Below are 25,162 nucleotides of genomic sequence, written 5' to 3'. Positions count from 1 at the left end.
ACATGTCACTCACTTGTTAAATTACAAGTTATCCATAGGTTTTGAATCAAGACCCTGTTAAGTGAGTTGAAAAATGACTACAATATCCCTAGGTGGTAAAATGATGTAATTACCACATTTAATATCCTCTCATATCCAACACTTAAGATCGAGAGAGACACTCATCTTCATCCTGGCGCTCCCCAAAAACTGGCCACCACGTCTGGCAACCACCACACCCCCTCCCTTGCTAGCAACAACTGCCCCACCTTGGCCCCTCCCCCAGTTTGAAACCACCTCCCATCTCTGATTCAAAACCCTAAAACAAACGATTCTATCAAACAGGCGTGAATCGAAAATATGAACAATCAATTGATTCCATCTCACAGCTGCATTTGAAACTGATAGGCCTCTAGTGTGGTGTACCTTTGCAAGAAGTAGAAGAGATATGGAGAATCATTTGCACATTAGAACTCTAACCAATAGCAGAAGGATAGGTGGTACTTGGTCATTGCGGGACATCACACCCTTGCACATAACAGCAGGTCTGATTTGGGAGAGAGAATGTTGGGATAAGCAGAGAATGGAAGAGATAGAAGAGAAGAAGAAATTCGTAACAGTTGTTGCAAGGGTACATGTACTTGCAGGAGAGCAAGGTGCTCTTGGGTAACCCTGTAGTAGGTGTTTTATTGCTGTACTCTATTCTGCTTTGTTGTGTGGTAAAAACTGAATAAAGTGCAGGTGCGTGTTGCCGAGAGAGTGGAATCTTGTTAAACTGGGACAGAGGATATGGACTCAGTGAACCTGTAGAATTTAATGATAAGATACGCGTTCAACATGAACAAGGACTGTATATATCAAACCTAAGCTGTTATGATTACATAAAGAGAACAATATGCTTTGTTCCATCGCTTTCATACCTTGTAAGGACCCTCCACGAGATTGGCACGAGGAACTGTCTCAGTGTAAAGACAAAAATACATATTTTTGGTAGAAAAAGATGAAAATACTTAACAGCAAGAAGAACTACGCTAAACCGCTAACCATGACAAATTAATCACTATGAATTAGATAAAACTGACCAATGAATTGAGTAAATTATAGAAATGCCAACAATGGTAAAGATGCTTATAACCCATAACACTTTAGCAAAAAATGATGCAAATTTACTGCAGATTTGCAGACTGAGAAGGAGCTGCCATTATACCTTCTAACAGCAAGACCTCCCAAAAGCTTGTAGCGAAGAGAGTTGGCCTGGTCAATGGCTTCTCAGCATAAAGCTCCACCCTGTTCTCTGAGAGCATAAACTGTTTCTGAACAACCAATGTGAGTTTCCAGATTCTTCTTCCCTTCTCGCCTAAAAACATTGATAAAATGACTAGTTACCAAACCATGAGATCCAAAACCAATGGCAACGGAACTAGGAAAAGATGTGTCATTGAAAAACCTAAAACTCACGCATTTACCATGAACATTCTAGTTGCACGCCTGATGATGATCTTAGTGTGCATAGGTGTAACTTAACTTTCACCATTTTATATTTTAATTATTTGTAAAAAGCTACCACCAAGAATGTAGTCAAGGTGCATGTAAGCTAGTCTTTGCACATCTCAAGCCCAAAAGAAAAGAAAAGAAAGCCTAACCTCGCACAACATAAATATGGCAAATGTGTGAGATCATCATAACATGGAGTGAACCTTCATCAGAGAGGGCAGATTTGCCACCACTCCCACCACAACCGCCATCGGCAAAAGTTGCGCCTCCGTCACCATTGCAATGTTGTAGCAACCAAGGTGGATTGGAAGGGATTTTAGTGAGGATTGAAATTGTAAATTTAGAAATTAGAAGTATCGAGTATAAAGTTATAAAAGTAATGTTTAAACATATATCTCATCCCTTTTAATTGAGTCCAGACCACCCCCTTCAGGGAGAGGTACGTGCTCCTCTCACGCTTCTCCACTAGATTTGAATATGCTATAGTGCTCAAAGTAGCAATAGCTACAGATGAGCACACTTGAGCATTAAATACTCAATCTCTTCTTAAACCAATTTTATTAAGCCAGTTCATTGATCAAACCATTGGATCCGACCAACTACTCGCTTAAAAAAGAAAAAAAAGTGAAACAAAAGCTTAGATTGACTCACAAATCCGCTCGTCTCTACCGTCTTCTCACAACGTCAGCAACCAGAGACATGAAAGAATTTTCATTTGAGTACTAGCAAACACCACCCAAACCACCAAAGAAAGACCAAAAAAGAATTAAAAAAAGCACTTGTGGGAAGAGTGTAGAGACGAGGATTTGTGAGTAGCTTTATTTGTTTATTTATGAAATTTTTGCAGGGCGCCCACTTAAGTGGGCTAAATTGCACGGTGCCTACTTTGCACTTTTTGTAAAATTGCAAGTTACTCATAGTTAATCTGTTTTGTTAGTTTGAAATTGAAATGACCATTTTGCCCATAATGTGTGGGAAAATATAATTTGTCTCTTATATTTACGGATTTTAGGTTTCTAAATTTACAAAAAGAAGCCCTTCACCCATCTTCTTCCTATATCTCGCCGAAAACGCCCCTCCCTTGCCGATGACCATCGCCCAATTGCAACGAACTAGAGAAAAATAGAAGGGAGGCTGCGAGGCTCAGGATCAAGCTCGAAACTCCCAATATGAGGGGTATTTCACTCGCAAAATACACCCAAGGTCTACAGTGGTATTGCAGACCACCTCTAGTCGTGACACCTAGTTTGGTTGGAGCTATTGGGGTTTGTCTGAGACTTTCCAGAGGAGGCTTTTGTTGTATCTTACTGCGTGTCTACCTAGATAGAGACTGGCTTGGATAGTTTTTAGAAGCATCCTCACATTGCATTGCACTAGATTGTGTATATATATTGTTGTTGATCTCATTGAGTTCATTGGAATTCATCCCTTGTGAAAACTTTTTTTAGATTCTATTACAGGTTATGAGGACCCCGCGATTCCGAAGTACTCAATGTCGTCGGATCAGCACGACTTACCGGCTGATGGGAATATGGAGGTTCACAAAGATGCGTGTCCATGAATGGAGTGTTCATATGACACTCAGTCCTTTTGATTGATGCTTAGTTATCTGTAGGGATGTTGAGTCTTTTAATTGAGACGTTTATCGTTTGATTTGGAAAATTGAGCAATTATATTAAACTAACTCTATACTTCCTACATTCTTGACATACTTGCCTCCGTTGACTCTTTTGATACTTTATACTTTTTTGACTTTTTTTGGATTAATGCTCGACCGGCCTGAGAGTTGCATATCACAGACGGGCTGCTATGTAGCTGACGGAAGAACCTCCTTCATGCCTTTGATAGAACGGAGATGGGAATTTTGGTACAAGTAATAATGGTTATACCTTTATTTTTTGCTCTTAGATTATGTTATTGTGTGACTGGTTGTGTGATGAGCACAACGTGGCGAAAGATTAAATCAGAAGCATTGAGCATTCAAATATTCAGTCCCTTCTTAAATTGGTCTTATTAAGCCAGTTCATCGATCAAACCATTGGATCCGACCAACCCTCTACTCACTTCAAAATGAAATTAACAAAACAAAAGACTTAGATCGACGCACAAATCCTCTCATCTCTACCTCCTTCTCACAATGTTGGTGGCTGAAGGCATGAAAGAATTTTCATTTTGGGTACTAGTAAACACCACCCCAATAACCAAGAGGACCTAAAAAGAATTGTCAATGATGGGTTAGTAAAGCGGTTAAAGACTTTACCTCCCACGGGGAGGTCTTGGGTTCGCACCCATTCGGCGGCAGCATTAATTTGAGGACGTAATCGTGGTGCACGCAAGCTGGCCCGGATGAACCTTATAAAAAAAATTAAAAAAAAAAGAAGTTAAATTTGACAAAAAAAAAAAAAATTGAAAAAAACACGTGTGAGAAGCGTGTATAGACGACGATTTGTGACTAGGTAAGTTTATTAATTCTTATTTTAAGTGAGTAGATGATTGGTTGGATCCAACGGTTTGATTGATGAACCACCGGCTTCAAACCTGTTTAAAAAGAGATTGAGTATTTGAACGCTCAAGGGTTATAATTTAATCTTGAACCACGTGGCCCTAATTTGCAGTAGCCGCTTTTTCTTTTTCTTTTTTTCTTTACCAAAAGCAGCTGCTACTTTGAGCACTGCATAGGATGGAGACTCAGACTCTTTTTAACCACTACCATTGGAACGTGGCAAAACCAAGACTAAGACCAGAAAATAAAAAATAAAAAACGAAGAAGAAGAAGAACAAGTTCCCCTTCCTCCCCATGAACAATGTAGGCACCTCACCTTTCGTTTTCTTTACCTAACAGACTAAGTGATTTTGTTTTTTTGTATCCCGAAGGAATAAAGAATAGTACCTGTGAAACTTTGACCCACGTTAACCACAACAGCAGAAGGTTAAGTGATGATGCAAGCAATTCTTTGTCACTGCTGCTCTAGAGGATTCGGTGGCCTTAATGGAGGAAAGTTTAATTATTAGACCATTAGGCACGCCTTCATCGTTTATTTCATGTGGATTTTGTTAATAGGTGCAACGCAAAATATTAGTTACGCGAGAAGGGAAAAAAAAACAAAAATGAAGAGACAGGAGAAGACCAACAAAAGACTGGAGAAAGACTACCGAAACTTGTAGAATACGGTTTTGCTCATCGTTGCAATAGGAACAAACTAAAATATTTGTTACGCGGAGAGAGAGGGACATAGGAAAAAAAACACTAGATAGACTGGAGAAGACTCTGCAAGTATATAAATACAGTATTGGGCATAAGGACAACAGCAGCATAAGAGAAGAATTTTAAGGAAATGGCTCTTCAACTTCATGCTTCGAACCCTCCCTTCTCCATTTCAAAGTTTCCTAGTCGATCAATCGTATTAAAAGCTCCATGCAGTGTAAAATGGAATCTGCAGATCAAAGCTGTTGCTAATGCTAGTATCCAATCCCAAGCAGATAACAAGCCATCAATTGTCTACCAACCAACCATTTGGGACTATGATTTCGTGGAGTCCTTACATAGCGGTTATGATGAGGTAATTAATCATCTATAGTTGCAGGAGACATCATTCTGTTCTCACGGTTTGTTTGTTCATGTCGGTTTTCTTAATTTTATCTGTGTAGGATGATGACTCATTCAGTTCAAGAATTAAGGATCTTACAGAAGATGTCAAAGTTATGCTGCACAAGGAGATTGAATCATTGGCTCAGCTCAAGCTGATCGATGTCTTGCAAAGGCTGGGCTTGGGACACCTCTTCAATGAAGAGATAGACCAAATCTTGCGAGCCTTATATGAAAACAGTAATACAGAAGAGTTTATCAAGGATGATTTATACTCAACTGCCCTTCATTTTAGGCTCCTCAGGCAACACGGGTATTTGGTCTCCCAAGGTACCTAGTAGTGTTGAAGGGTTGGTCTGTGTATATGTTCTTGATTAGTTGGATAATATGTAACCAGACTTTTATGTTTATTGCAGATGTGTTTGGAAGATTCGTGGATGGAGAAGGAAAATTTCATGAGTACCTACGTGATGACAGTATGGGAATGCTGAGCTTGTATGAAGCTTCATACCTCGGTAGTGAAGACGAAGGCATCTTGGGTGAGGCTAGAGACTTCACAAAAAGACACCTTGAAGAGAGAGAAGATTACGAAGACTCAAATCTAGAGGCCCAAGTGAAGCATTCCTTGGAAGTTCCCCTACACTGGAGGATGCTTAGGGCAGAGACAAGGTGGTATATTGATGCATACCAGGGACAAGAAGATATGAATCCAATTATTCTTGAATTGGCCAAGCTGGATTTCAACAGGGTGCAAGCAGCGCATCAGAGAGATCTTGGAATTGCGTCAAGGTATGAGGAAGACAAGGCAACATAATATTTCTAACTAGATTTTATTGTCAATCTTTATTCACTAATGGAACCTGCACTAATCGAATCATTTGCTATCTAGATGGTGGCAAAATCTTGGTTTAAGAACAAAATTGAACTTTGCAAGGGACAGGCTTGTGGAGAGTTTCTTGTTTAGTGTTGGGGTCACCAATGAACCTCAATATGGTCGTTGCAGAAACTGGCTTACAAAAGTCATGAATTTTGTTCTAATAATCGATGATATATATGATGCCTATGGCTCCATCGAAGAACTTGAGCTCTTCACTAACGCAGTTGAGCGGTTAGTATGGATTTTTCAAAATTCTCTATTTATGAGTAAGCGAGTGTTTGGCATGAAGTGCAATTAATGCTGATCATTTCTATTTATTGTCTCAGATGGGATATAACAGCAATGGAAGAACTTCCAGACTACATGAAGATTTCTTTCTTAGCTCTCTACAACACCACTAATGAAATGGCCTATGACATTCTCAAAGAGCAGGATTGTGATATCCTGCCATACTTGAAGAAAACGGTATGTATCATGTCGCTGTTAAAGCAAAATTATCATCTTCAACCCACAACTTGTAGTCATCAACTTACTAAATTTTAGCTTTTTCTCAGTGGGCAGATTTCATTAAGGCAATGTTGGTTGAGGCCCAGTGGTACCACACTAGAACAACCCCATCTACTGAGGAGTACTTGAAGAATGGATGGGTTTCATCTTCTGGAGTAGTATTTCTTGTCCATGCTTTTTTTGCAACAAGACAAGAGATTAATCCAGAAGTTCTTGAGTACCTACAAAGTAATCCAGACTTAATATTTGGTCCTTCCATGATCTGTAGGCTTTCCAATGATCTTGCCACTTCATCGGTATGTTAACTAACTAGATCTTCCTTTTATTTCTCTTCTTTGTTGACACATCATTGATCCTAAAAGGGAAAATTTCAATGCAGGCTGAGCTAGAGAGAGGAGATGTTTCATCTTCGGTCCATTGTTATATGCATGAACATAAAGTTTTCGAGATGGTTGCCCGTGAACACATTAGGGACAAGATCATGGAGACATGGAGAATGATGAACAGATCTATCACCAATTCTCCTTTCTCCAATCAATTTGTCCAATTCTGTCTAAATCTTGCCCGAGCATCACTCTGTGTATACCAGTATGGAGATGGACTTGGCACTGAGAGTAGCAAAAGCAAAGATCATGTATTGTCGTTAATAGTAAAATCCATTGCGATTGGAGCATTATAAATCACTGAAGTCATGTTGGTGATGGTTTACTTTTAGCTTTTTATGCATAGAATATGTAACATGATTTCTATTCTTGATATCTAAACCATATTGGTGTATGTATATGTCCAAACAAATGTAACACATTAAACCAGTGTAATGAGAGAAAAAACGAAAAGCTTCTCAAATAAATTGAAATCAATGATGAATACCTAGGCGATGACATCAAATTCAAGAAATGCATCTAGTTAAACCCAAGGGGTTGACTCAAGTAAGACATCAAGAGTTCAAATCGACATCTAGAGTTCGAATCTCCTCAGGGGCCAGGAATTTCAATCTTCTATTAGATATAAGCTCCCTCCTTGATTATTTCACCTACCCTGGCCTTGAAATTGATTGTGTGAAGGACCCATATTAGGGATAGAATGAGAAAGGGCAACAGCCACATCAGCCGTAGGGTAAGTAATCTCAACAAGAGATGTTGTACAATTAGAACTTGAAATCCTACATTTAATCCATAACACGTAAGCCCTAGTAACTTGGTAGAATAGAAAAAATGTGACAAGAAACTTTCGAGTCCTAGTAACAATGTACAATAGGGACTCGAGCTCTATATATAAGAGGTGGTACATGTCACCGAATCATCTGGACCCTGGTCTCTCTCTCTCTCTCTCTCTCTCTCTCTCTCTCTCTCTCTCTCTCTCTCTCTCTCTCTCTCTCTCTCTCTCTCTCTCTCTCTCTCTCTCTCCCTCTCTCCCTCCCTCTCTCCCTCTCTCTCTCCCTCTCTCTCTCCCTCTCTCTCTCTCTCTCTCTCTCTCTCTCTCTCTCTCTCTCTCTCTCTCTCTCTCTCTCTCTCTCTCTCTCTCTCTCTCTCTCTCTCTCTCTCTCTCTCTCTCTCTCTCTCTCTCTCTCTCTCTCTCTCTCTCTCTCTCTCTCTCTCTCTCTCTCTCTCTCTCTCTCTCTCTCTCTCTCTCTCTCTAGCTCGCGTGTCTTCTCCCTCTCTCAATCGAAACCCCCACCATTTGTAGGACCCTCACCACCAACCTTGTTACGAGGAAGACTTCTATTGTTACAGAATTCGGTCTCTCCTGGTCGAATGCTTGAACATGCAAAAATGTGCTCGACCGGTGTGGTCGAGTTTCATCTCCGACGAACAAAGGAATCAAGCTCAATCTCTCAGTCTATTCAATAACTCAAGAGTGCATACCTTATGATGATAAACATACCTCTTTATATAGCTCTCGTTAGTCGGTTACTTCGAGGAGTTCTTATCAAAGAATTTCGTTAGAAATAGACTTCTCTTCAGTAGGTTGAACTTCACTTGAACAATAACAATAGTGTCTGATACGAACTCATCTTCTTAGTTCATACATTCTCAAGTTCGGTTCTAATATAGGAGATATGGTCGAACCTAATGTTTGACCGACCCGGAACCGACCATAAGATTCTGGTTCGACGGGTTTGACCACAACATAAGCCCCCAGTCTCTTATGCTCGGACTCATAGATGTTCAACATTGTGGGACTTACCTTCCTCTTTGATCGAATCGTAAATTTCGCTCTTACTTTATGGGGACATCTTCGAGAAGAAAACCCAAAAGATGTGATGGTTAGATATAGGTGATGGTTGCATCACATCTTCCAAAACTTTCTCAATTCGTGCCACGTGGCCGGTGACGTGACTCTAAAAATGGCTGGTTGCTTTTTCAATAAATGATGTCAGGTTTTGTTTTTCCACGTGGCTACCTATCTAGCCTTTCCTTTGTTCTTCAATCTGAACCATGGATGTAAAACCACTTGGATCTCTTGATATCCATGTGATAAGGATCTTTTCAGAATATCTAAAGTCTGGGAATTTATTCCTTTAGATATTAATTTGTTCAGGGCCTTTTGATGGGAATCTAAAGGGGTATAAAAACTCATCTTTTTACTTCATCTTCCTTACCCTTCTCACTTCTGATTTTCACTGCGTCTTCAAACTCCTTGTTTTCATTTTTACCTTTTGAACTGTTGTAAGAATTGCAGCCTTCTGCCTTTGACTCCTTCCACTAGTTCTGTGTTGAGTTCTTCGCGATTGGAGTCTTGGGTTTTTCGGAAGTTGTTTGAAGAATTTTTCATTCATTCATGACTTCCTTCATTTGATCAGTAAGTTTCTAAAACTTTGTCCTCCATTTCATCTTGTTGCTGCGAAATATTTCTATTTTCGTAGTTATTCTTGGCTTTATTTTGTCCTCTGTGTTACAACATTAGCCATTTTCGTTGATTTTGCCCTTTATTTTATTTTCTTTAGTATTCTTCCTGTTGTTCTATGGTTGGGAGGAAAACAGTAGCTAGGAGACCCCGTACATCCTTCTTTCATGGGTACTTCAAATTCTTCTGATGATGATTCGGGTAGGATAGGAAATTCTGATCCTGATGTTAGTGGTCAATCAGCTTCTGGCCAATCTTCTAGTAGTCGAACTCTGTCTGACCATGGTAATAGTGGTCGTTCAGGTTTTGATCATGAAACTAGTGGTCGATCAGGTTCCGATCAAATCGGTGTTGAAAGTTAGAACCCTTCCCACTCTTATAGAGACCCTTCTAGGAATTTATGTGAGGAACCTGAAGTTCAGTCTCGTCCTTCCTCTGTCCCCACCAACAGCTCAGGTCTTAGTGCTCGAGCGAAATTCAAAGCTACTAAACCTCTATGGGTTGATAGCTTGACTCCCAAGCAATATGAAGCTGAGCGACCTAAAAAACCTTCTCTCAACCACATTAAGTTTGACCCTAATAAGTCAGGTCCTGCCTTTAGCACTTCGGAGATGACTGAAGATAAGTTGAAAACAATTCGTACAAAGTATGACATTCCTTCTGAGTTCGTCCTCCGAGTACCTTCCCAGTCTGATCGAGCCAATGTGTGTCATCCTGGGGAGTTCGTTCTTTACGAAGATTCCCTAAAGAGTGGATTTAGACTCCCTATCCATCCCATTTTTTTAGACATTCTTTGCCACTTTGGAATTTGCTCGGGGATGTTGGCCCCGAATAGTTGGAGAAGCTTGATATGCTTTTGGGGATTTTGCCAACAACCTGAGGTCAATGTTCGACCTTCTCTTGCTCTATTCCTCAACTTCTTTATGGCTAAGAAGATGAAGCAGTCTGGTTGGTATTATCTGTCCAACGGTCATCCCGTCAGTCTGGTTGGAAGGGAAATTTGCTAATGGGACCCTGCCTTCTAATACTAAGGGGTGGCGTCCCAAATTCTTTTATGTTTGAACTTCCCGTACTCCTTCCTTTCCGACTTCATGGAGTTGATCTTTGCTTAAAAATTCGAACAACCTCCCTCACCTTTCTATCCCTGAAGAATAAGCAAACGAGTGGATCCTGAGCATTCCTACCGATAACAAAAATTTTCAAGCTATGAATGGTTTTTGTCCCGAGCATCCGGAGATCTTATCTTTTGGGGGTTTTTTGCCTGGTAAGTTTTGTTTATTTGTTTCTATTGATGCCACTATCTGTGATTAGTCTGTAATCATGTTATGAATGTGGTCTTTCTTTTTTGTAGTGTTGCTGAGTCCAACTGCTTGTGTTAAAGTTGCAGCTTCCAAAATCAAGGAAGTTTCTGAGAAACATCTGTTCAAACCGGATAAGTCAAGAAGTACTAAATCGAAGGTTGCTGTGGGTTTTGGTCACTCCTCGACCGCACAAGAGGTCTGCCACAACTGTGGTCGAGAAGGCCGAGAAGCATGCCCGAACTGAAGACCCTTCCAGTGAAAAAGCTATTCAAAAAGAATCTTCAGTTCCTCCCAAATCTCCAAGTGTATCTGCTCGAGATGTGGCTACCAATTTGAGACGCAGTGGTTCTACTTCTCCTCTTCCTCCTCTGCTCCTCCCTAATTGGTCTTTGACAACAGAGTCCAGTTCCCTCTACAACAAACAAACTGGCACTTCAGTTGCAAAAGAATGGCTTCCGAACGTGTTGTTTCCAGTTGACCGGAAGTACATGGAAGGATTGAATCCTCTTCGTCGTTATGACGTGGTGACCAAGTAAGTTTCGACCTCTAGTTATGCTTCTCTTATATATTCCGACCTTATTATTTAGTACATAATCTCACATTTTTTTGTTTTTTGCAGGATAATTTGTAATTTGACCCAGGTTCTGGGGTCACGTTTGGAGACTGGTCGTCAAGACCACCTATCTTTGCACTTGTGTAAAGATAGTCTGAAGAAGCAAGAGTTTGACCTCCTGTCCTATAAGTCACGTGTTGATAATTTGGAGGAGAAGGAGGTGTTTTTCTTGTTAAGGGGGCCGAGTTAGAGGGGTCGGCCAAGGCTTCAATAGAACATGTAAAATCTCTGGAAAAGAAATTGGAAGATCAGGATAAACTGTTGGTGGAGAAGTCTAGTCAGCTCAAGGCTCTTATTAAAGAAAGGTTTGTTGCTTGAGTTGAATTGAAAGATCTTCGTTCAAAAGTTGCTCGAACCGCTCCAGTTTCTTTTGATTATATGTCCAATGAGTTGCGCCATGATGTAATCAAGCGTTGGGTTCGTACAAAGGGTTGTCTGAAGTTTATGGCCGAAGTGGCTGGTCTTGGATTTAACTATGGTTGGAGGTATGGATATAGATATGTGCTAACTCATCATCTAACCATAGACACTTCTGCTTTTAAGGAGTTCGTGGATCCCGGCATCTTTGACAAGCTTAATATTCTTCGACCCGAATGGGCTGTAGGTAAGGATCCCTTTCTTGGAGGTGTGCCAGTTGAGGTCCAGCCTTTTCTAGACTCAGATTGGCATCCAACTCTAGAGGATGCAAGGGACGAACAGGATCAGTCGAACACTGAAGCTGGTGAGGACTCAGTTGAAGAAGAGGATGGTGTTGCCACTGCTAAAGACGACCCTGCTTGATTACCTTTTTAAAATTTTATATCAAAACTTGGTGAATGTGTATAAACTCCTTTTTGTTTATGTTCCAACTTTATGTGTTCGAGCTTGATGTGAATTTTATTTTGGATGTTGATGTTTGAATATTTTGAAGTTCTTTTGCTCGTCATTAGTCAACCATATTGTAAACTTCCAAGCATATGTAGTTGAGCATATTTGTCTTTACTCTTGGTTCACTAGCATATTTGATTGAATTGCCTTTTGCTTATGATTAGAACTGACCTTTCTCATGATTCTGAGCAAGGGGAGTGTCCTTTTGGAATTGTATGTGCTCATGTTTCCGAGCAAGGGGAGTTTCCTTTTGGAACTGCTTGTGCTTATAGTTCCGAGCAAAGGGAGTTTCCTTTGGGGTTGCCCTTGCTCATGTTTCCGAGCAAGGGGAGTTTCCTTTTGGAACTGTCCGTGCTCATAGTTCCGAGCAAAGGGAGTTCCCTTTGGAGCTGCCCTTGCTCATGTTTCCGAGTAAGGGGAGTTTCCTTTTGGAACTGCCCGTGCTTATAGTTCCGAGCAAAGGGAGTTTCCTTTGGAGTTGCCCTTGCTCATGTTTCCGAGCAAGGGGAGTTTCCTTTTGGAACTGTCCATGCTCATAGTTTCGAGCAAAGGGAGTTCCCTTTAGAGCTACCCTTGCTCATGTTTCTGAGCAAGGGGAGTTTCCTTTTGGAACTACCTGTGCTCATAGTTTCGAGCAAAGGGAGTTTCCTTTGGAGCTACCCTAGCTCATGTTTTCGAGCAAGGGGAGTTTCCTTTTGGACCTGTCCGTGCTTACAGTTCCGAGCAAAGGAAGTTTCCTTTGGAGCTGCCAAGTTTCCTTTTAGAACTGCCCTTGCTCATGTTTCCGAGCAAGGGGAGTTTCCTTTGGGGTTGCCCTTGCTCATGTTTCCAAGCAAGGGGAGTTTCCTTTTGGAGCTGCTTGTGCTCATAGTTTCGAGCAAAGGGAGTTTCCTTTGGAGTTGCCCTTGCTCATGTTTCCGAGCAAGGGAGTTTCCTTTTGGAACTACCCTTGTTCATGTTTCCGAGCAAGGGGAGTTTCCTTTGGAGCTGCCATTTCTCATGTTTCCAAGCAAGGGGAGTTTCCTTTTGGAACTGCCCTTGCTCATGTTTCCAAGCAAGGGGAGTTTCCTTTTGGAATTGCCTGTGCTCATTATTCCGAGCAAGGGGAGTTCTTTTTGGAGCTGAGCGAGTAGCATTTTCAAAAGGTTTTTTTCCTGATGTTTAGAAAAGAAACAATATTTGCATTTCTATGTGAAGGATTAACTGTAACAAAACTTGAAAAAAAACTGAATGTAACAACTTGTAACAAAATTTGGAAGAAGATCCCTTTTATGTATTCGACTACTAATAGTACTTCCTGAGGTTGCTCGCTTGCCATGTTCGAGGAATTGTTTCTTCGGTAACTGGATCTCGTAACTTGTAAGCCCCAACGGCTAATTGTTGTATTACAATGTAGGGACCTGCCCAGTTGGGAGCCAACTTCGCTTGATTGGTTGGATCTGATGCTGCTGATTGACGGAGCACCAAATCTCCTGGGAGAAATTGTCTCATCTTTACTTTGGTCTTACCATCAATAATAATAAATGCAAGTAATAGATAATCATGAGCAAGAATAAGTGCAATAATTAATAGAAAGATTATAGGAGTCCAAATACTCCAATAAAATACTCAAGGAAAAAATAAATGATCAAAAAAAATATGAGTTCAGGCGAAGCAATCAAAATAAATCAAATAATCTTCTTCCCAGTTTCTTTCTTTAAATCTAAGAATTGGGACTCAAGTTTAGCAAGGTGAGGGCTTCTCCAATTCTTCTCCATATGATTGGCAAAATGCCTGGCAATCTATCTCCTCTGTCCATCAATGGGTGCTATAAGCACACTCCATGCACTCGCAAGAGCTCCCGCATAGGCTATCTCCATCTCCCATTGTCGGTGCCACATCCTCTTCATACGAGAAGGTTCCTTCATGGGGTACCAATCCAATTTCCAATGCATGTCCTCCATCTGTACAGGCTAATATAACATGGAAATAAAGGAATGAGTTCTGACGAACTTAGTAAGGATAACATAATTCTCATCCATATGTCAACACCATCAGAAATGCATATATGATACATATGAAATGCAGAAGTATGAACACTACTAAGATCTAACTATGCAAGTCTCTAATGGTCGACATGCTTTAAGATATACACCAGCCCTCCTTTGGGTAGGTCTAGTCACTCTAATCCCGCAAAGACTAGATACCTCTGTAGGGATCATGGGTAAAGGGGTACATCCACACCTGGCTCTCAAACCATGGTGGGGGTTAAGTCAACACTCTCTTACCACGACCATTGGCAATGAGTACTGGTGCATGTCGGGGTTTCTAATCCAACGCAAATCATAATAGTAACACACTACATGAAGTCCAGATACATCTCATATGGCACCAACCAACTCAGTTCAATATCCTTCGCAACCTAAGAATGAGAACCCTCACAGACTGGCTACCGCTATTGGACTCCACTCCCTAACCCTATGGTCATCCACATATTGTTGGGGCAGAAAGCTCTCATGACTCCTCACGACACCCGGTCCGCTCCTTGGACAACCATGAGTCCAACCCTAACATATGCAACCCTACCATTGCATGAACAATGGTGGACCCCTGAGTTTCCGCATGGACTGGTTACCGTTGTAGGATGAAACAGTCACATCACCATCGTCACGGGTCATCCGACTTCAATTCCTCTACCGAAAGGGTAATAGTATGTGGCGTTCCAGTAGTTATGATAGTACTGGAGGCATTAGCGAGCATGTGTCCCACACCATAGCCATCTGATATCTCAAACCAAGATATCCCAATGGAATACCCTTTCCATCAGAACCACAATACATCAATCATCATCATACCACATTCATAATTGATAAAGTACAAGTAAAGACAATACAAACAGCAAGTATATGATAAGATCAAAGATCAACATGCTTATTACAGTTACAACAAGATATACTATTAAAGAACAGTAAGTAAAGACACAGATCTGGCATGTTCAAGTCATCGCATAAAGACAAGAATGTATATCCTTACCTGTAAATAAGTAGAAGTCCTCTAGAATGCAAACCAAGAATAATTATAAGACTTTTAGTAGAAACAGAGAACACCTATAAACAGGTTACAATATTATATAAGTCAAATGAGTCAAATAGACCAATAGCCAAAAGCCACATGCTTATTGGAAATCAGCCGGTCGCTTGGCTCAAGCGATCGCCTTGAGCAACCACCCCAAAAACAATGTGTTTTCAATCTAAAACTCAGGTTTTTGATCATCCGATTTTAATTCGATTTTGGGATGATCTCAATCTGAATTTCAAACCTAACACACCCATAACCAAAGGGTAACATGAAACCTAAAAATTTAAGCAGATCAGTCAGCCAAAATCCTCCCTTTGATTAGATCCATCCTTTTTCACAAAAGCAAGGTTTCGTTTTCGGACAGGATCTCATCAAGAACATTAAAAAGGAGATACCGTAATAAGAGGATCATGAACAACCAAAGAGGGGATACTACTACACTATTCAATAGCTGAAAAAGGAGACTGAGTGAATGGGAATTCACTTACCTCAACTAGATCAGCAAGAATAGGAGGGAAAATATTCCAGATCTCCAATAGCACTTCGCCCACCTTCTAGCACATCTCCACTACCTCCTAACCACCAAAAACAACAGTCCTGAATATAATATTCGTTAATTGGGCGAGGGTTGCTATTTATATAGGTCTGGGGGCAAATTAGGGCAAAACCCCGCAACCAAAACCAAGCGGTCGCTTGAGGCGGTCGCTTGGTTCAATCAACCGCCCCCTAGTATATTGCTATACAAGGGTGCTTTGCTAAAGGGGTTGAAACCCAAACACAACCTAATCCTAATCAACACATGGGGAAGGTCTTACCTTCATTCTGGACATCTCTAGACACCACTTGCCTTCTAGAAACTCAACTTCCAAGTAAGGCAGGTTCTTCATCAAGAGAATCTAGATCCATGGGTTCAGGGTATGGATCATGGGCTTTTATCTGGACACTCCACAAATTAACCTGACTAGACCTTCAAGTTCTCGGACCTGCAATACGAATCTCGGGTTAGAAATACGGGGGTTGTTACATTATCTCTTATTTCATCAATGAGATCCAGGTTGATCTTCATGTCTTAGATATTTGCTTCTTCGTCAACTTCATTTTCTCTGAGGGAACCTAATTGCACTTCAATTGAAACTTTAGCCTCAACTCCATAAGCCAATCTGAATGGTGATTCGCCAGTGGTCGACCTAGCTGTTGTTCGATAAGACCAAAGTACGCTTGGTAGTTCGTCCACCCATCGACCTTTAAGCTGGTTGAGTCTTTTCTTTAAACCATCAAGTATGATTCTGTTTATGACCTCTACTTGTCCATTGCTTTGAGGATAGGCCACTAATGACATCCTATGTTCCATTCCTATTTCTTTGCAAAACTTTTTGAATTCGTGATTCTCGAACTGCTTACTATGGTCGGAGATGAGAATTTTGGGTACTCCATACCTGTATATAATGTTATGTGTGATTAACTTCTTCATTTGGTTTGTGTTGATCGAAGCTAAAGTCTCCACTTCTATCCACTTGGTAAAGTAATCAACTGCAACTACCAAATACTCTCTGCCACCCAAAGCTTTTGGTAATTTCCCTACTAAATCTATTCCCCATTTTGCAAAAGATATAGGTAATAGTTCTGACATCAATGGTCATGTAGGGGCGTGATGTATGCTAAAATGAGCCTAGCACATATCACATCTTTTAACATAATTTGCTGCATCCTCTTGCATGGTCGGCCAAAAGTATCCCTGCCTCATTATTTTGTCTGCTAGTGCTCGAGCTCCAATGTGTGCTCCACAAAGTCCTTCATGGACTTCTTTTAATACTTTTTCACCCTCTTGAGACCCTAAGCAACGAAGGAGTGGTCGAGTTATTGACCTCTTGTGTGAAACCCGGCCCTAACCTTAACCCGGATACTCTTTTGTCTGTAGGTCCGAAGACCCGAAGTAGAAGTGAAAGTCAACTATAGGCCATATCAGTAGAAGATATAGTGTTCGACTTCGAACCTATGGAGATTGAAAATGATGCCCCATACTTGAAGACAGTGTTGGATATAGAAAAGAGACTACGCCTTGATGAAGAGAAGATTGGTTGATGACCATAGAGCTTGGTGGGATATGATTTAAAACCATTTTTCCATGCTAGGTAAGTTAGAGTATATGTGTTTAAAGTTTCGTTTGATTCCGAGTAGTGGAAGGCCCTCAAATCCCTGACTTTGGCTTTGATGTCTGCCTGAGTCGACTGCTTGGGTCGACTAGGCCAGGCTACCCAGCCAATCGACCCAGAGATGCTGAACTCGAGCAGAATCTGCTGTTTAGGATATTTTGCTATATATACCTCATGACTTCGTGATTTTAGTATCCCTAGCATCCAAAACACTTAGAGAACGAATGGAACTCATCTCCAAGCCTCCAAAAGTGTTGAAGAAGACCTAATCTTGCAAACTTGCAAATTCTCTCTTTCTTCAATCAAATGTTATGTATTCAATCTATTGTGTTATTGATTCATTCTTTCTACGATCACTCTCTTCTATGAACTGAGATTACGATGAAGATGTTGCAACCTTGTAGTCATATATTTTACAATCTCTTTTCATTTCTATTATGCCATGATCATCTTATTCATTCTTAATATGATTCTTATGATTTCTTCTTAAACTATGATCATTGAGCTCTCCCTCGAAGTCTTGTGTTTTGGAATGAGTTTGAAATGACAAATGTGATTTTTAAAGTGTTTTTCGCGAACTATATGCGTGGGTCGATTGATTAAGTCGACTGGATCACTCGACCCAGCCAATCGACCCAAAGAGAAAATTTTTGGAACTTTGGATAAATTTGGGGATTTTGATATATGATTCATGAATGACTATTTGATGATTAAAGTGATGATTTTAAGCCTTATTTGGATATGTTAAGACTAAGGTTAAGTGATTATTGATGGTATATATTGGAATTTCGGTGTTTTTGACTTGTTTTGATTTTGCAGAATGGTTGTGCTAAGGAATCAAATTATTGGTTCTAATAGTACTGGAAATGAGGAAAAAGTGTTTCATGAAGATACTCCTAATGGTAGCACTGGTCAGCACACTCATGTGAATGGTGATAATACGACCGGTCATGTTGCACCATACTTCCTTGTTTTGCATGTTGCTTGCATTAATTTGCAATAGGGTTTTGATTTTGTTAACTTTAGTTATGTAAATAGGTCTCACAACTCTTATGCAGATTATACTCTAAGAGGTATGAGAAAGTTTAGGTTTACTCATGTTTGGTGGCAGTCTCCTCCCCTTTTCTTTCTACAAATTGTTTTCAACTTCTCTAGGCATTGTTTAGAAAGTTTAATATAATTACACTTTTAATGAAAAAAAATTTGTGGGCATTTTGGAAAAATTATACTTCCATAATTTTTGGTATAAGGATAACTTCAACAACTACTCAAAAATTGACACAAAAATGGAGAGGAAACTGCTCAAAAGACGAAAGAGAAAGCACATCAAAACAATTCCAAACATCAATTGAATTGAGAGTCTGAGACTTCCATAGAACAATTTCATAAAATTAAATGTGGATGGATACTACCTAAAGAACTGAAAGAATCCATTTTCTTTTTTACCCCTTCTTCTTTTGTTATATATAAAAACACGTTTAAGTTGGTTTTACCCAAGAGGGTTAAGTGTGTCAATTGGAACGGTTTCAGTAATCCGATATGGTTTCGGTATATTACCAACTTTGAATACCGAAAACCAGAACTGTACTGTACCGAATTAATACAGTATGGTACAATTTCTGTATTTGCAACAACAATTTGATACGGTTTCGGTATTAAATAGGTGCAGAAAAATGGTTTAAACACGGTATCTCGTGCGGTACAATTTTGGTATGAACGAACCCATGCCCCTTTGGTTATTAGTTCATTAAGATCCTAATGAAATTGCGATCTAACAATTGATAAAATCTTATATTAACAAAGACAAAACAAGTAAATCTAATAAATAGAGACAAACCAAGTAAATCTAAGAAGAGGAGTGAAGGACGAAATGAAAAACTGAAACACGGAATTAGGGATAGGGTAAAGGTAAAGTGTTTTAATTGTAAAATTACATTTTATTTTCTTAATTTGGTACGGTACCAATTCAGTACGGTTTCGGTACATACCGACGATATGAGTACCTAAAACCGAAATAATACAGAAGAAATTCGGTTTCGGTACGTAGCGTACCAATTTTTGAACAGTGCAGAATCGGTACAGTTTTAGACGGTGCGACTTGGTACTGTTGAAAGGTTTTGGTATGCAATTGACACTCTCAAAGACGGTTACTATTTAATTAAATTACATCTTTCCAAAATAGAAAAAAAAACCCTAAAATTAAAAATTGGTCTTCTCTATATTTTTATGCTTGCATAAATTACAGAAAAAAATTAAAAAATCCCCACAGAAAATAATATATATATATATATATATATATATATATATATATATATATATATATATATATATATATATATATATATATATATATATATTTGGGTAATTAAAAATTTAATACTTGTCTTTTTTTTTTTTGGCCAAAAGTAATTAAAACTTGTCAAGCGAGGAAAAACCCTCTCGCGCTAATGGTAGCGTTAAAACTAAATTGATGCTTCGAAATGTCTTTTTCATGTTCTGCCCCCTTGTTGAGGCTTCCGGGTTCTTAATTGGTTTGCGAGTTGCTGCCGTTGTTTCTCCTTCTCTGTTGGACCGAAGCTCCACTTCCCTCTTACGCCTCTCTTATTCTGCCGCTGCGCCGCCGGCAATGGGAGAGAATCCCGAGCGCAAGCCCTCTGCACCAAGCTTCGTCAAGGACGAAGCTTATCTTCAGAAAGTCATCCCTAGACGAATTCATATCTTCGAGGAAATCAAAGCCAAGCAAATCGCCGAGCTTGAACGCATAGGTGGCGAACCTATTAAGTAAGAGACATACCCACGTATCCCTCCTCGCTCCTCTGGATTTATTTTTTCCTGTTTCCATTTCACAGTATTACCTATCCATAGTTAGGACAATGTCAGAAATGAGATGGTTACACGGTGGATTTCATATTCCTAACAGCTTTTAACTCTCGTTTTTCTGATTTCAACCATGTCATTTGAATGGGGACACTACATGTTTGTACGGGGTAGTGACTAAATTTGATGAGTCTCTAAATTCTAACTCATCCTTAGTTTTTTCATGTTCTTTAAAGATTGTTGCTGAAGTAATTCAGTTCAACTAACATCGTTAGATCTTTTTACTGGTTTTGTTTTCCCGTTATGAATTGCATTCTAAATTATTTTTTGAGTTCCGAAATGTAGAATTACTTTGCCAGATGGCACTGTCAAGGAAGGCAAGAAGTGGTTATCGACACCAATGGACATTGCTAAGGAGATATCTAAAAGTTTGGGTGCAAATGCTATCATATCGCAGGTGCATGTTAAATGCTTGGTTTTGTTTGCATGTCCTCCTTTTAGCTTTGATATTATGAACCCTTAGGAGTATGCGTATATAATTGGATATTTGAGAGCTAAAAGTTGTGGAGTCTGTTGGTGTCTGGGTCCATTACCTCTCCTTTTATGTTCACATAGGTTGAAGATGGTGAATAGCATTTGAAAAAGAGTCTGTGTTGCTCTAGTTTGTGTAGAGGTTCTAGTCTGTTATTTGTCTTTTTTATAATGGAAATTGACTCTTTCTCTTCCTATTTTTGGCTTGTTTTCCAAAATTTATCCCTCGTTTATTACGAAAATTTTCTCTTTGTCACCTGTTTTTCTTTTTTAGATCCTCTTATCAAATCACTAAAGCTCTAGTTTGCAAGTTAATGGATTTCTCTATTTCCCCTCCTCTGTATCTTGTACTAGTGCTTTTAGATAAGGAATGGTAGTATGTACAACTTCCGACAGTTATATTTACTTGCAAACCTGAATAGCCTACTTGTCCTCATTCACTTCACTCTATTAAATGTTATAGGTTAATGGAGTTCTTTGGGATATGGCAAGACCGCTTGAGGAAGACTGTGATCTGAAGTTGTTTACATTTGAGAATGATGAAGGGCGTGACACATTTTGGCATTCCAGTGCTCACATCCTTGGGGAGGTGAACTTGCTAAAGAATTTATATTTTCCTACTATTATTATTAAAATCTGGCAAGAGAGTTCTACATAGTTTAAGTCATATAAACGATAAGTGTTATGGATCTCCAAAAGAAAAAAAAAGTAGAAACAAGATCTTGTAGCTGGCTGATTATTGTATGTCAATCATTAGAAGAATAGAGGCAGAAGAGCCTAGAGGAAGAAGATGAAGATAAATCAAGAGAAAGCTGTAGGAGCCTCACTCATGTTGCGAGATACTTCAATAAAATAAAGGATAATTATATATAAAATAAACCACTCAAAAGGGAGTCCTACAAGGGCGCTAAATCTCAAGCCCCTAGTTCTTTTCCAGAATTGCCCTTAATGATATGTACCACAATTATTCATATGTTAAGTATGAAATTCTTATTTCTTTTAAGTCAAGGATTATCTTGTATAATTTAGTCAAAACTCAAAAGGACTTTACTGGCAGTAAGAAAACAGGATGGAAATTCCAGAGAAAACTTGTGTAATGGTAATGTGTGACCCGCAATATCCATTTTTGTTATCATCTATAATTCTGTATACCATTTGTATCCAGATCAATGAGTTTTTATATATTCGCTTCTATTTTCTATTGCCATCTTGACAAGGTTTAATATCATCATAATAATATGTTCCCTTTCCCAATAGATCTTGGCTTAGTTGGGCTACTGGAATTTACTTAATTTTTTTTTTCATGGCAGTCTCTTGAGCAGCAATATGGTTGCAAACTTTGCATTGGACCCTGTACTACTAGAGGAGAGGTAATGTATAGCATAGTTATTTCAGAAACTCCCTTTTTTTTTTTTGGGTATTGATGCCACTAGTTCAAATGCACATTCTGGCTTCTGCTGAACACTTGATTCACATTTTCATTTGGTTCTGGTATTTTCATTATATCACATCACAGACTGTAAATTCAAGGAGAAAGATAACAAGAGAAGAGAGGAAGAACAATGAGGGACTATAGGCTTGTGTAACCTTGGGAGTTTCAACTTAGTTTGAAGCTCTTATTCCATTCAATTTATATTCACTCTAGGGAACGAAAGACAAAAAATAAAACAAAACAAGAGTAAATACAGCATAATACCTAAGTTGTACTTGAGTAATATCAAGACTTCACCAGTATTGGAAAAAAAAAAGACTTCAGAGACATTACCGACATTCCCCGTCAAGCTGGAGCACAGATGTTAATCATGCTCAGCTTGTTATGAACATAATTCTCACTTAAGATTCCACAAAGATCTGTTAAAACATTTGCAAATGTGCTCTCTACAAACATGACGAAGCAATTAAGTGCTTGTTGGAGCTTGCTTGAGAAATTGGAGAATATTTCGATTTGTTTTGTTCTTTCGTAGACACATGCAATGTGGACAGCAGCTTGATTATCATACCACAATTACATAGGCGAATCATCTCTTAATCCCAAGGTCAGCCAACACTGTTTCACCCACATCAGTTCACATTTAACACACACCTTGCCTTGTCATCTTATGTTCCATCAACCACAACTGTCTGTTTCTTTCTATAATATGTATGGAAGTACCTGGGGAAGAGGAGAAATTTTTCTATGATGCACAAGATGTACAAGACTACTTGATGAATTAGTAGAAAACCTACTCCCCCCCCCCCCCCCCAAAAAAAAAAAAAAGGGGGGGAAACTTGCACGTGGTTCCAATCGATCAAATGTGCAATAATCTGTAGTCGACATTCTATCAACTAGGGATCCAGCCTAATCAGCATGTGGAAAATGCTTGGTCTATCCATGCCCATGATTAGATTAAACTAGACCTCACCCAGGATTCTTTTTGAGGTACCGCAAGATCATAATAGCTTCCCAATGAGATGTCCAAAGAGCAAACAAAATTTGATCCACAAAATTAAAGGAGAGATGATGTTTGGTCACTCCTTGTTGTAAACCCAATTTTAGGGTCTGGGTTTGGATGATGATTTGCCTAAAATTAAGGGCTTCCCATAATCTTCCAGCAAAGAAAACTATTATTATAGGATGTTTAGGGTGGGTTTTAGGGTTCTTGATAGGGGTCTTGGTAGGTTCAGCCAGGCTTAGGGTAAAAGGGGAGAGGTTTTTAGAACACTTAAAACCCTGCTTAATGTTGATTTCACATCTGATCTTAACAGGTGGGGTTTTAAAAATAGGGCCTAGGGTTTCGGTTAGGGTAGGAATGGGGCTGCTGGGGTTATTTTGTAATTTCAGATTTAGTACTAATTGGGTTTAGGTTTAGTTGAAGGGTTCCTACTTGGGGTAGGACTCTTAGGGAAATCAACTAGGGTTAGGATTTGGAAGGGGAAAGAGTGGTGTGGGAGATGCCAATCGTAAGTGGTGTTAGGGTGTGGTTGAGGGTTTATGTTGAACTAGGGTTTAGGTCTAGAGGTTGAAGATGAAGAAATGTAATGAAGAAAATGAAGTGCAGAATTTTCAGAAGTGTTAGGATTTTAGGTTTTAGATGGAATTAAGGGTAGGGATGGAATGAGGGGTGATGTGAGATCCAATTAGGAGGAAAAGGAGAGGCAAGGGGTGGGACAAATGACTTAACAGGGGAGGGTTGCTACTGCTGCCGCAGGGAAGAGGAGACAGATAGGGAGGGCCGAATGGGTTGTAGAAGGGAACACGGTGTTCCAAGGTAGGGAAAGGGTAGGGAAGGGCCTAGGGATATCGCAAGGGGTGGAGAATGGTGCAGGAGTGTCGTGGAGGTTGGGCAGGCTGGTGCCAGGTCATGGCAGCAAAGAGGGAGGGGAAATAGGTTTTCACAGGGGCAGGGAAGGGCTGGGGTTGAAGGGGCACAGGGTTGGTGAGTCTTGCATGGTAGGTAAGAAAGGGGATGGGGCCTCAGGTTGTTTTACTTGGATGCTTGAAGAACACTTGCTGGAAAATTTTAATTGTGCTGAATATTGAAGAAGAACTAGACTAAAATTTGCCAAGGCCCCCTCAACAAGAACTCCGGTCCTTAACTCAATAACTTTTTATCCAATAAACAGACTTAACTTACAAAGAAAGAGTAGGCTCTTATTTATAGCCTACTAAAGGACTCTTGATACTAAATGGGATTCCTTTATGGATTAAGATCCCACCACATAATCTCAACCATTTAAATAAAATCAAAACATCTAATGGTCCCTAATGGACTCATGCTGAAATAAAAGTTTAAATAACTTAAACTCTTATAAGCACATGCTAAATTCTTATTTAATTGAAACTCTAATTTGTCACATGTGCTAGAGTTTTGAGGAACTAAGGACTCAACTTCTAACTCAATTGCCAACTCAAAACAAACTTCCTAACCAAACTGGGCTCTTGAATTAAACTGGAATCAAATTCCAGCAATTAATTAGGGCTGGAAATGCCCAAAATAGGGGAGATTGTGTTCACATCACTCCCCCTACAAAGGCATTTAGATAGCATCTACTAACACAATCCCTTTAAGGAGAATATAGATGATGTGAAGTTAGTAGTAGTGGCAGGCCTGTTCTTTCAAATCCAATAAGATTTGAACTTGTTCCAAACAAACCCTAAAACAAAGTAACTGGAAGTCAACAAATTGACATTAAAGAAGAGAAAATTAGTTTGACTACCTGGCCCAGGGAGGATAAAGCTTGCCAAAATTTTGCCCACTAATGGGTTTGAAGGGGAGGGGCTGGGGTTGAAGGGGAATAGGGGTGGGGGAGTCTTGCATGGGTAGGGAAGAAAGGGGATAGGGGCTCAGGTTGTTTTACTTACTTTGATTCTTGAAGAACACTTGCTGGAAATTTTTAATTGTGCTGAATATTGAAGAAGAACTTTACTAAACTCTGCCGAGGCCCCCTCAACATGAACCCTGGTCCGCAACAAAATAACTTTTTATTCAATAAACAGACGTAACTTACAAAGAGAGTAGGCTCTTATTTATAGCCTACTACAAGACTCTTGAC

The 25,162-nt window shown here is 39.6% G+C and overlaps 1 protein-coding gene and 1 pseudogene across 1 annotated transcript in view; both read left to right on the top strand.

Annotated features, from left to right (window-relative positions):
• Positions 1-4,803: 4,803 nt before the first annotated feature.
• Positions 4,804-7,172, top strand: LOC149029394 (terpene synthase 10-like; annotated as a pseudogene).
• A 12,567-nt stretch (positions 7,173-19,739) lies between these two features.
• LOC149029393 (threonine--tRNA ligase, mitochondrial 1-like) overlaps positions 19,740-25,162 on the top strand; it is a 29,528-nt gene continuing 24,105 nt past the window's right edge. Inside the window, exons 1-4 of the mRNA XM_089141738.1 lie at positions 19,740-20,062; positions 20,444-20,555; positions 21,093-21,218; positions 21,940-21,999. Coding sequence (XP_088997864.1) covers positions 19,752-20,062; positions 20,444-20,555; positions 21,093-21,218; positions 21,940-21,999 — 609 coding nt within the window. The 5' untranslated portion in view covers positions 19,740-19,751. The remainder of the gene's footprint in view (positions 20,063-20,443; positions 20,556-21,092; positions 21,219-21,939; positions 22,000-25,162) is intronic.

The sequence above is a fragment of the Hakea prostrata genome, chromosome 1 (assembly GCF_041222555.1).
Source record: "Hakea prostrata isolate BN-2017 chromosome 1, UWA_Hpros_2, whole genome shotgun sequence".
In the NCBI taxonomy this organism is placed as follows: Eukaryota; Viridiplantae; Streptophyta; class Magnoliopsida; order Proteales; family Proteaceae; genus Hakea; species Hakea prostrata.
This window is presented reverse-complemented; position numbering and strand designations above follow the sequence as displayed.